Genomic DNA, 12,213 nt, shown 5'->3' with positions numbered 1-12,213 from the left:
CCAGGGCTACACGCCACTACACTGGGCCTGCTACAACGGTACGTACTGGACAGAGGGACAGCGAAGTGGGCCCGAGGCCACAAACAAATACACACATAAATATAGCGTGTCTTAAATCACCACAGCCAGCTTCGGGAGGGCACGAACCGAGACAGTCGCACAGGAGCCTTAAAAGTCCCTCAGACTGAGAGAGAGAGAAAAGGGGGGAGGGAGAGGGGGAGGAACAACAGGCTGGCTGGCCCACACTCATCCTCTCGTACCACCAGGTGTCCTTCCAGCAGATACTGGACTTCAGAGGAACTGCTGCTTCTATACCCCATCTTTACCTTTACCCACAAAGGTCCTAAACGGTAGAAAGTGTCCGGCCAACAGATAGACACCTTATGACGGCAATAACCTGTAGTCCAAGGGGATAGTAGCACTTCACTGAGAGCAAAACAGACAGGGACCAAAAGATGTGGAAGAAGCATTTTCAAAACCTGTTTTGACTGTAGAAATTGGGCTGAGTGTTTGGGCTGAGAAAAGACATTAGGAGTGATGTTTCATTTAAGTTTCATGAGAGTGATTGTCATGTTTATCCGCACACTAAGAGAGTCAGAACGCACCTAGCCTCTTGTCTGTAATCCATGTGGGAGGAGGGAAATCATACATTTTTTATGAACAAACATTTTAATAAAATCATTCATGTCTTAAGGTCTGTGGGAATCAAAACATCATAGGATTTGCTCTCATGAGTAATTGTAAAGATTTAATGCATCCCAAATGGAACCCTATTCCCTATACTGAATAGTAAACTAATGTTGAACAGGGCCCATAGGGTTCTGGTCAAAAGCAGTGCACTCTAAAGGAAATAGGGTGCCATTTAGGATGCTGGTTTTGCATACCGGTATGTGAGCAACAGGACTTTTTGATGGGACATATTACATTTGTGTTATTAAACCTACCTGTCCTTTGGCCTCTAGAAAGTATTTTAGAAAGTAAATGATTAATTCATGTATTCTTTCTTGTGATATTTATGTCATCATTTTATGCCTTCATTAGTTACTGAGGGGTGGTTAGGAGAGTAGGGGCACCTGTATGAGCGAAAACAATGATGCACACTAAGTACTACAACGTTTGTGAAAAGCACTGATACTATCCCGAGGCATGTGAGGTGGAAAACATGTCTCCATTGGAGAGGAGAAACACTGTAAACCAATGGTAGGACAGCAGCAATTAGATTTTCTTCTTCTGGAAAATAAATATCTATATTATTTGTCTTTGGTCTTATAATCAATGTTTTTTTTAACAGGTTTTGCTTGCTTTAACTTCTTCAAAAAATAAACCACTCAATCCTTGTATGTGATTGCATGTTCAAATCCCCGTTTTTGTCTCTTTTTGAAAATAATTTTAACTGGAAATATGTGCAATACATTTGCTATGTTCACCAAATCAGCAACAAGAGGTTCACAGGTTTTTTCGTGTCATTATCATTCTTTTAAACGGATGAAACTAGCACGAAACTCCCATGAATTCTTTCAGTATCTGAAGTTTGCTGTATATTTTATGAGTAATCAATGTTATTTAATGATGAACTCTGGGTTATCGCTCTGGGTTATGTTGCGTCCACAACATAACATTTTTAAGGGCAATAGTAGCCTACATTTGTTTACAACTCGCAGAATGTCCATGCGTGAATTTACAACCGCACAGAGCGTTGCATCAGCACGAGATTGGAAGTGCGTCAAATCTGTACAGCATTGTTACGTCATCACTGATAAATGTTGAAACTGATGCGAAACCGCGGGAGCAGTTCAGTGATTCTCGCTAGTGCTGGAGGAGCGTTCATTTTGGCAAGGAAATGTGCTGAATTTTGCAAGGACATGGAGAATAAAGAGTTCAAGGTAGGCATGTTATTTAAGCAATAAGGCCCAAGGGATTGTGGTATATTGTCAATATACCACGGCTAAGGGCTGTTCTTACGCACGACGCAACCCGAAGTGCTAGCTAGGACAAAGCCCTTATTTCACGAATCCCCGAGGTGCCTTATTGCTATTATAAACTGGTTACCAACATAATTAGAGCAGTAAAAAATACATGTTTTGTCATACCCATGGTATACAGTAGTCTGATATACCACGGCTTTCAGCCAATCAGCATTCAGGTCTCGATCCACCCAGTTTATAATTATTTTAAATCCCCATTTATATTAATTACTGTGGATTAAATATTGTTAAATAAATGAAATTATGTGCTATTCATTCTGTAATATCAAACTACAAAGTCTATGGCCGGGGAGTCATGAGAGTTGGCTAAAGGTACAGTAGAATCTGTTGTGGGTCAAATGGGGGTCTAGGGTCAAAGGTTATTATGACACCACCTTCACATTTCTGTCCTAAATGGCACCCTATTCCCTATGTAGGCTAGTGCACTACTTTTGATCAAGATCCATACACTGGTTGGCTGACGTCACGAAAAACATGCGTGCTTGTTATGACTCTAAACCTCAGCTAGCATGTGCTCATTATGCAAATGTATTTGTTTGCAATTAACATTTAGAGACTAAATATAGTTTACATGTTGTCAATGTTCTAAGTGAACCCTGTCTATTTACCCTGTCTATTTTACCCACAGTTACATGCAAGTGTTGTTGCTAAACAACCAACCCGTCTATATAGTCCCACAGTGGAGGTGTCATAATACCCATAAAACCTAGCAGTCAAACAGGGAGGGAAATGGTTCCAAAATATTTTTCCACCATTCATTTTTCCCATAGGCAATTTTAGAAACACATAAAATAAGGTCTGTGTTTCATGTGGGCTTACCCTGGTGTGACATTTTTATAACCATGTAAATATCTCACAGACAAGGTGACTTTTAGCAATACATTTGGCTCTATTTACTCTCAGATTTGAAATTTCTAATTAGCATCAAAGTAGACATGCAAAACTACAAATCCCTGCAAGCTCCTAAACGTAATTTCTAGCTGATAACAGGTATTGTGTCAATTTAAAACTTGCACTAAACAGTTCACAGAATTGTCCATTTAAAGAAATGTAGCCAATTTATTAATTACTACATTTAGCTAACATTAGATAGTTAATCAAGAGATTCTTACCTTTGCCTCAATCAGCATGATCATCGTGGCATTTGAAATTCTTTATGATAGCCACATTAACAGCTAATTAGCGTTTAATATTTGGGGGGTAAATACAGGCGAATATGTTGATAAAAGTCACCTTGTCCGAGAGATTTACACAGTTATCAAAATGTCACACCAGGGTAAGCCTACCTGAAACACAGCCCTTATTTTAAGTGTTTCTAAAATCCACTATGGGAAAAATGTATGGTGGAAAAACAATTGGAACCATTTCCCTGCTTGACTACTAGGTTTTATGGGGATTATGACTCATTATTGTGCCACTCTATAGGGCTCTGGCCAAAAGAAGTGCACTATATTGGAAATAGGGTGCTATTTCGGACACAAGCATAGATATGATGCACTATGATGTGACCATAGAAATAGAATCACTAGAAAGGATAGAGCCTCTGACCATGGCAATTTGACTGGTAAACTGAACTGTACACCTGACATGATGTTCTGGTGATTCTATTTCTATGCATATGATGCATTGTGATGTGACAATGAGTGTTGGGTTAATGGTGCTTTCAAGGCAAGTGATCTTGGTCAAATCATGACTTCCATGATCTTTAGGTCGGAAAGTTGGAGCTCTAAAAAGATGCCAGAGTTTTTGTCATTTTTTTGTGATATCCAATTGGTAGTTACGATCTAGTCTCATCGCTGCAACTTCCCAACGGGCTCGGGAGAGGTAAAGGTTGAGTCAGGAGTCCTCCGAAACATGACCCGCCAAGCCGCGCTGCGTCTGACTTGGAAATCCAAGTTGGATGACTGTTGAAAACAATTTTTCCCTGTCGGAGTTAGTTTTTTACCCCGATTGTCTTGAACACACTGAAGTCGGAAGTCAGAGAGTTCCCAGTTGTTTTCAACACGGCTAAAGGCGACACAGTAGGTGACTTCAAAACATGACTTTGTGCTGTCTTTCAGGAGTCAGAGGTCAGTGGGAATGACCTCACCCTCATAGACCTGGATGACCCCATCAATGACGGGATGTTATGAAGGAAGACAGTTAAGTGATTTACACCAATGACACATTTGTGACTGGTTACAGGATCACATAGGCCTACAGATACAGATTATGTAGTAGGTCAAAGGTCACCGCCTATGGAGAGGTAGGCCCAGAGCCATGTATTTAGAGAGATGGGACATCTATCTGCATTATGTTGCATTTGCATCAATATGTATACATTACATGACACAGTATAATCAAAGATATCCATATGAAAGCTGCCTCCCATGCGCAATATTGACATTTTAAATAATAATATGTAACTGAACATCTATTTTATAATTGACTTATAATGAAAGGGTAAATGAAAGGCTCAAAGCCGCTAACATGGAGTCCTTCCTAAAAGTTTGCCAAATTCTCTCTATATATAACTCTGGATAGGCCGAGTCATCTCAGAGTATTGGAACCATATAATTCGAGTGATTCTATTCTAGTTCTAGAATGGTTCATTCTACTTCTATGATTCTAATTCTATAATTGGAACACATCCTCACACTCACATTATAGTGACCTTAGAGCGATTCCTTTTTCTGTATCTAGATCTGATAAAGATCACAGAGAGGTTGAGAGACAGACCAAGTTGGAAGAGGCTGTTCTAGAGACAGATATCCCAACTCTGTCACTAGAGGCTGAAGGAGAGATTGAGATGCAGGAGGCTGATCTGAAGACAGATGGCACGTCTCAGTCACAGAAGGTTGAAGGAGAGAGTGAGTTGGACGATGCTGTTGCCATCCCACCTCATCAGTCACAGGAGGATGAAGGAGAGAGTGAGTTGGACGAGGCCATTGTCATCCCATCTCAGTCACAGGAGGTATGATGTATTGTGTTTTGTGTTTTAATGATGCATTGAAGATTAAAATTACAAATGAATTTTCCAAGCTTGAGCTAGTAAAGGTCTTCTAATCTAGGAGGCCAAAGGAGAGAGTGAGTTGAATCAGGTTGATCTGAAGACAGCCACATCAACTCTGACACTGGAGGTCGAAGGAGAGAGTGTGATGCAGGAGAGTGATGATCTAGAAACAGCCGGGCCATCTCAATCCCAGGAGACTGAACGAGTGGCAAAGGTAAATGCTTCCAGATAACAGTGTGTGTGTGTACATTTCTGTTTGTGCATGCAGACAGTAGTTCGTAAACAGACATTATGTTAACAGTGCTATGGCGAATTTGATTGAATTCCAGCCTAAGTCTGCTTTCTGTCGTCCCCATCAGGCTGCAGTGGTGACCTTCACTACCGTGACCCACAAGGCTGCAGCCTCCCAGACCAGCCTCACCCTCAGCAGGGGAAAGAGAAGCTACCCAGACCTACACACCTTTGTGCAGGACATGAAGGATGGGCAAGTTTCTCTTTGGCTTCCCCATTTACCCCCTAGATATGTTCCCTATTAGAGCCTTGGTCAACAATAGTTCAGTATTTAAGGAATAGGGGCCATTTGGGATGCACACATAGGGACAATCTCAATTGCATACTCTCTTCTCGCCTCCTTCTTAAAACCATTTGGATGAGAAAGCCCTCCCTTTTGACCTTCTCGTCCAATGGGTTTTGAGAAGGAGGTGAGTAGATTGAGATTCTCCCATAATCTCGGGCAAATACAAGGGACTCAACTGACCAAATGACCAATCAGGGATGTTTGGATGTGGCCTAGTTCCGTAGAGGTCCATCCATAACGTAATCTAAGAGAATAGAGGTAATGTCATGTAGTTTAATTGTGTACCTTTATTTACTTTTCAGCCATTGGAATCTGCTGAGTGAGAATATGCGTGCCGGGGTGAGTTATAGTCACTTCTAAAGTAGTTAATGTTGGTAAGATGGACCAAACATTCCAAACTCTTATTGGTGGAAATCGTGCAGGACCTTTAATTCAGAGGTTCCCAACCTTTTTCACTCAGGCCCCCCTTTCCAGCATTGGGAACATCCTGAACCACTGCTTTAATTGACTAGCTTGAGTAAACACATGGTGCAGCAGTGCAGCTCCGTTAACAAACTAACTCTGTATGGTCTTTTAACATTTCAGATGAGCAGACATGAGTTTAGTGCCAGGTGCATGGATATTACAAATTGGGTGATGGAGTCTACATCCACTGTGGTCATTCCCGCCCTTGACCTCACCATGCAGATCGAGCTCTCTGATTCGTCAAGCTCTTCTGGATCAGGAAGTAATGAGGCAAGAGAAGTGAACTCTCTTGGCCACAGCGTCAGATTCAGCTTTAGTGGAGGACCCAGTAGGCGCACCAGTTCTAGAACCGCTTGCAGCACACGAACTCCCACCCCTTTCCCCTCCTCTCACAGGTACCTACCCCTATCCCCTCCTCTCACAGGTACCTACCCCTTTCCCCTCCTCTCATAGGTACCTGTACCCTAGCCCCTCCTCTAACAGGTACTGTACCCCTATCCCCTCCTCTCACAGGTACCTGTACCCCTACCCCTCCTCTCACAGGTACCTACCCCTAGCCCTCCTCTCAGGTACCTACCCTATCCCCTCCTCTCATAGGTACCTATCCCCTCCTCTCATAGGTACCTACCCCTATCCCCTCCTCTCATAGGTACTTACCCCTATCCCCTCCTCTCATAGGTACTTACCCCTATCCCCTCCTCTCATAGGTACCTACCCCTATCCCTCCTCTCATAGGTACTACCCCTATCCCCTCCTCTCATAGGTATTACCCCTATCCCCTCCTCTCATAGGTATTACCCCTATCCTCCTCTCATAGGTACTTACCCCTATCCCCTCCTCTCATAGGTACCTATCCCCTCCTCTCATAGGTATTACCCCTATCCCCTCCTCTCATAGGTACTACCCCTATCCCCTCCTTCATAGGTACTACCCCTATCCCCTCCTCTCATAGGTACCTACCCCTATCTCCTCTCATAGGTACTTACCCCTTCCCCTCCTCTCATAGGTACTTACCCTTTCCCCTCCTCTTTGTAGGTCTTTCTAAAAACATTATTCCCATGTCCCTTGTTATAAGTACAAATATCCATTCTACTTAGATACTTCCAAATTTTGGATATATTTTGTTACCATGTACTATTCATTTCTGTTGTGCATTCTGCAGGTCCATGACTTCCTTGCTGAGTGAGGATGAAGAGCGATATGTCTCCTCACCTGAGGGTGGTGATAGAGAGATGAGACACAGACCCCACTCAGCACCACTGAGATCTGTGTTTGGAATCTCTGAGGATTCTGTCTTCAACATGGTCCAGAGCGGCCAGTCGCAGAGTGACATCGTACTGTCGTCCAGTTGGAGTAGACGGGAGAAATACAGACCTGTCAAAATACCAACGGACACCAGGTTTATGATGGGTATTGTAGAGTTGGTTATGAACCTTCTCAACTCCAGATTGGCTGAGCTAATGCGAAGTCTCAGTCAGGGAACTCTAGGTCCGCTGTCTGGTAGTATCTCAGCAAGTCAGCAGTTTGCCCAAGAGATGCTAAGCATGGTGTCTGCTAAGATGTATTCCCATGCCATAGAGCATATTGCGCATGGCCACAAGTCTCCCCTTGAGTTAGAGAGGGAGCTTGAGGCCATATTGGGTCCTCTGGCTGGACAGGTTATAGTCATCATCATAGATAGCATCTTCAAGGCTAAAGCCAACGGAGGAAACAAGGGGCGAGCGACCAGCCCCTTGACCTATTTTCTCACTGCCATTTCGGCAGAAGTACAAAGCCTAGTTGTTCAGAGATCGGCTAGTAGACCGTCCACCAGACTGTCCAACAACGACCCACTGCTGAACATTTCCAAGTCAAAGGTCTTAAGATCAGTTCTGCTCAAAATGGCAGAACTCTTTGGTCAAGGTCCAAGTGAAACCTGTCTAGTTCCACTAGTCCAGAGTCAGTCCGACAACTCTATTTGCGACTGGACTCTGAATGCAGGCACCATTCATCCAAGTCAATTTCTGTCCAACAACAGAATGACAGAAGTGTCATCCGATGTTGTGGATCTTGTACTTGAGGTTTTTGGGATAACAGGATTTTTGGATAGCAGGAGCCCGTCAAGGCCACAGAGTGCCTGCTCCTACAACTCAGCTAGTGGAGCAATAGACATGAGAGCTCTTGCTGGGGACTTGGTCAGACAGGTGTCTGTCAAACTCAGACCCTTTGTCTCTGAGAGTCAACTCTCCACCATGTCCATGACAGATCTGTCATCATCTATTTCTGACTCCACCTTGAAGCAGTTGTGTTGTAGCTCTGCTGTTGCTGCAGCAACTGTCTGTCAAGCAATCAAAACGGAGCTCGAGAGCCAGAGACCTACCAACCTGTCAGCCAGAGACCTACTATCGTCTCTGGTAGAGACCATTGAGGACATGGATATCTCTGACGTCCTCCAGGGCCCGTCGGCCATTTTGGAGGAGGCTGCTATGATAAAGCACCCAGAGATGTCCACCTCGATAATATACAGGTCTTTGCTTCTCGACTCATCTCTCGCCTCCTCTAACATGGTCACTGAGAGCATTATCTTCAACAGTCCACGCCCATCAGAGGAGAATGTGAGTATTCAGAAGGTGCTCCCTGCTGATAAAGTTGACATCCTCCATGGTCAACCAGTGGAGGAGTATATCGTCAAAGCTGAGCAATGCATCACTCAGGTCATTCAGGATGCAGCTGTGACATATACTGGCGTGCTGGATAAAACGACACTTGTGGGAAACTGTCGGAAGTTCTGTCTGTCTGTGTTTCCGCGGAGAATATTGAGGAAGCATCCTCTGATCTATTTGGTGGAATTATTTCCGACCTGCATGAGGTATTTGAGGTCAATAAGGCCTCCATGCGTACGAAATCAGGTCGCAAAATGTTCTGGGTGGAAGTGAGTTCAGGTTCCCAGAAGATTTATACCAAAACCCTGGACAAACTGAGGAAGCTTTTCACCTCTCACCTTCTCACTGAGGGAAAAAATACTCCTGTGCAAATTGAGCTCTATGACACTGGACTACTTGTAACTGAGACCACTGTGGAGGTATCTCCTGTACAGAAGACAGACAGTAATACCTCTTCTATGTCCTCAGCCTCAGCCCACCAGCTCACCCTCGACACCTGCACTAAAGGGGTCATCAAACAGGTGATCTCGGTGCTGAGGTTGGAGACTTCAAAGGAAGACCGCTTCGCTTCCGTTGGGGAGAACACGTCAAATGCGTCCTTCGACTTCAACCAGAAGTTGGACTCGATATTTCGAAATTGGAGGACCTCACCATTTCGAGTGACGTGACGTCAGCCGAGATTGCCACGCTCACGCGATCTCGTAGTGCAGCCAGCAGAACCTCTAACATTTCCATCCAGAGCTTTCACAGTGCTGAGTTCCGAGCTAAGGCCAAACAGATTGTGCGTGAGGCCATTCTCAGAGCTGCTAGCGAAGCCAACTGTTCTTTGCCACAGAGCATGCCTAGCATCACCTTCTCACACCATGTGGTTTCTACAACTGAAGATATATTGAATATGGTCATGCAAGACCTTGAAAGTGTATCCCAGTACACAGTGGAGGACGCAGACTCCTTCCCACTAGGAGAGAAAAAGCTGCAGTCCCAACTCAATCCCAGAGTTGTCTTTGACAACTCATTTTTTGCTGCTCAAATCATGTACCACAGAGTAAAGGATAGACTGAACGTCTTTTTGTCTTTTCCACCCGTGTCAGTCACCACAGCCAAAGATGTGCTGGACTCACCCCTGTGGAGACACTCAGATGCTCGAAGTCCCCTGACACTGCTCTTGTTAAGGACAGGAGCCGCCCTCCGTCTGTGAGAAGTGAGAAGCCATTTTCAAAAGTCAGTTTGACTAAAAGGTTTAAAGCCCTTGTGTCTTCGAGTGGCTCCTCCACAGACCACCATGTAATTGACACATGCAGTGAGGATGTCAGTCTGCCCACCAGGAGTATGTCAGTTGTGAGCGACACCAGTTTGAAGAGAGCCTCTCCTCTCCATGGTTGTGGATTGAGTGAAAGTTGTGAACCTCTTGTGGCTCTACAAGACGGAACAGTGGCATTCAGCCAAGAAGGCTTTAGCAAAACTGCAAAGAAGACACTCAGCTTGATCCTAAATGTGATCAAGTGCAGATTGGCCAACTCTGAGAGTTCATCTGTTGGGCAGAATGCAAGTGAGGAGTGTCTGATAGCCACTAACATGTTAGACTCTCTACTGGAGAGCCTTGACCTGTTGCCTGACATGAGCGCTGCCGATGAGATCACAAGGACAGAATGCCATACCTCTAACGCAATGGACAAGACAGGTTCACAGTCAGCGCTTGTGAGCCAACAAGAAATGAACATATCTGACACCGGTATCATAGTGAAAACTATAATGGACACATTGAAGACAGACGACCCAGAGATGACTTCAGCAGAAGAAAATCTGGATAGGCTTCTGTCAATTGAAGCCCTTCAAGATGCGTCTGGCAACCTGATCGCAAAGGTCCATGGTCTCATTCAGGAGATAACCATAAGACGCCAGCTTCAATCCATGACTGGCCACAGAAGCCTCTCTCAACCAGCGCTGCCAAAGCCAGCACTGAGGAAGCTGTCAAAGGACGATGCGTCAGAGCTCGTTTACAGCTTTGCCCACACTTCTGTTAGCAGACTCCTGGGGCAGTGTTTGGGTAGGCCTATGCCACCCACTGCTGACAGGGTTTTGGATCAGGTCATCAAGTTGATGACAGACATGGTGATGGACAGTCTGACTGATCTGTCCAAGTCTGCAATGGAGGGTGGTAAGTGAAAGTACCTCTTTTCATCTGCATAGGACTTCATTGTAACATGATGCTCAATACATTGCGTTTTATGATGTGAACTTTGCTGGTTGTGTCCAAAATGGCACCTTCTTCCATGTTTAGTGCACTACTTTTGACCAGAGCCAGACCCTATGGGCCCTGTTCAAAAGTTGTGCACTATAAAGGGAAGAGAATGCCTTTTGGAACGCAGTGACTGCTTTCCATTGTTGCGTCCTCTTCTCCCAGTTATTGTACCCAGGTCAGTCACACCAGCTTGCTCTTCTTACTTAGACACCAGCAATGCCGCAAGTGACATCACTCATGGCGTTGTGGCTGACCTTAATGCTACTGAGGAATTCCCCGCCAGGGGCCTTAGCCCGGCTGATGTAAAGGCTGACGGCATGGCCCGCCTTCCCTCTGCCAGAGGGGAAGAGACTAAGAAGAACAGGAAGTGGCGCTTCCTACCCAAAATTGGCAAGATTCCAAAGATCAGGATGAAGGTAGGGGCTCAGTGTTTGAGATGACCTCTGTAAGGCAGGGCTGAAATGTACCCTACAGATTCACTAAACCCTATGTCTCTCAGCATTAGAACAATGCTGTTGTCATTGTCTTTAGGAGGTTGAGTGAGGCCGCTGTAATACAATCCTAATACACATGGGAGAGAGTCAATGTCTGTGTCCCAAATTGCACCCTATTCCCTATATAGTGCACTACTTTTGACCAGAGCACTATGGGCCCTTGTCAAAAGTAGTGCCTTACGTAGCCAATAGGGTGCCTTTAGGGATGCATACCATATATTTTACACAGGCTCAGTTGTCCTGATGTGTTTTGTCAACAGCTGTTCAAGACAAAAGGGGAACCGAAGAGCCACCCTGAACAGGATGCGCTGCCTACCAAACGTCTCAGAGAGACTCGTATTTCACAGAGTAAGTGATAAGCATCGATAATGTCATATTGATGTATCACCCTATGGCCAGCTTGTTAAAACAGTGACTACAGATACAGGCGGACAGACAGACGGATAGACAGGCAGACAGACAGACAAACACACACGTTCATTTTCTGATTATGAAATATTCTTATCACAGATGCTGAGTGTGAGGTTCCAGAGGTTCCATCCACTTCCCCACCCAAGGAGGACCTGACAACCACACTGGCCCCTGCTCCCCAGGAGTCCCAGTCCCGTAAACGCCCTCTCATAGTCAGGGTGTTACGAGCTATCTCCAGAGCCGTCTCCAAACCATTCAGAGGAGCTTTTGGGAAGAAGAATTAGCCAAATGCCTGATTTTATTACTATTTTAATCAGAGCCTTTATTTAATAAAACATTACTGCATTGATTTAGTAGTCTTACTGTTTGTGCAAGATAATGGTAAAGTACTTCAAACCACATAGT

General features: G+C 44.7%; 1 protein-coding gene across 1 annotated transcript; it reads left to right on the top strand.

The window, feature by feature from the left end:
• The first annotated feature begins 9,868 nt into the window (after positions 1-9,868).
• Positions 9,869-12,157, top strand: LOC120035950. Its single transcript, XM_038982437.1, has 4 exons — positions 9,869-10,819; positions 11,111-11,319; positions 11,658-11,745; positions 11,908-12,157. The coding sequence occupies exons 1-4, from the start codon at positions 9,991-9,993 to the stop codon at positions 12,090-12,092; spliced, it is 1,311 nt and encodes a 436-aa protein (XP_038838365.1). The 5' UTR covers positions 9,869-9,990; the 3' UTR covers positions 12,093-12,157.
• The last annotated feature ends 56 nt before the right edge of the window (positions 12,158-12,213 follow it).

Source organism: Salvelinus namaycush, unplaced genomic scaffold, assembly GCF_016432855.1.
Source record: "Salvelinus namaycush isolate Seneca unplaced genomic scaffold, SaNama_1.0 Scaffold1165, whole genome shotgun sequence".
Lineage (NCBI taxonomy): Eukaryota > Metazoa > Chordata > Actinopteri > Salmoniformes > Salmonidae > Salvelinus > Salvelinus namaycush.
This window is presented reverse-complemented; position numbering and strand designations above follow the sequence as displayed.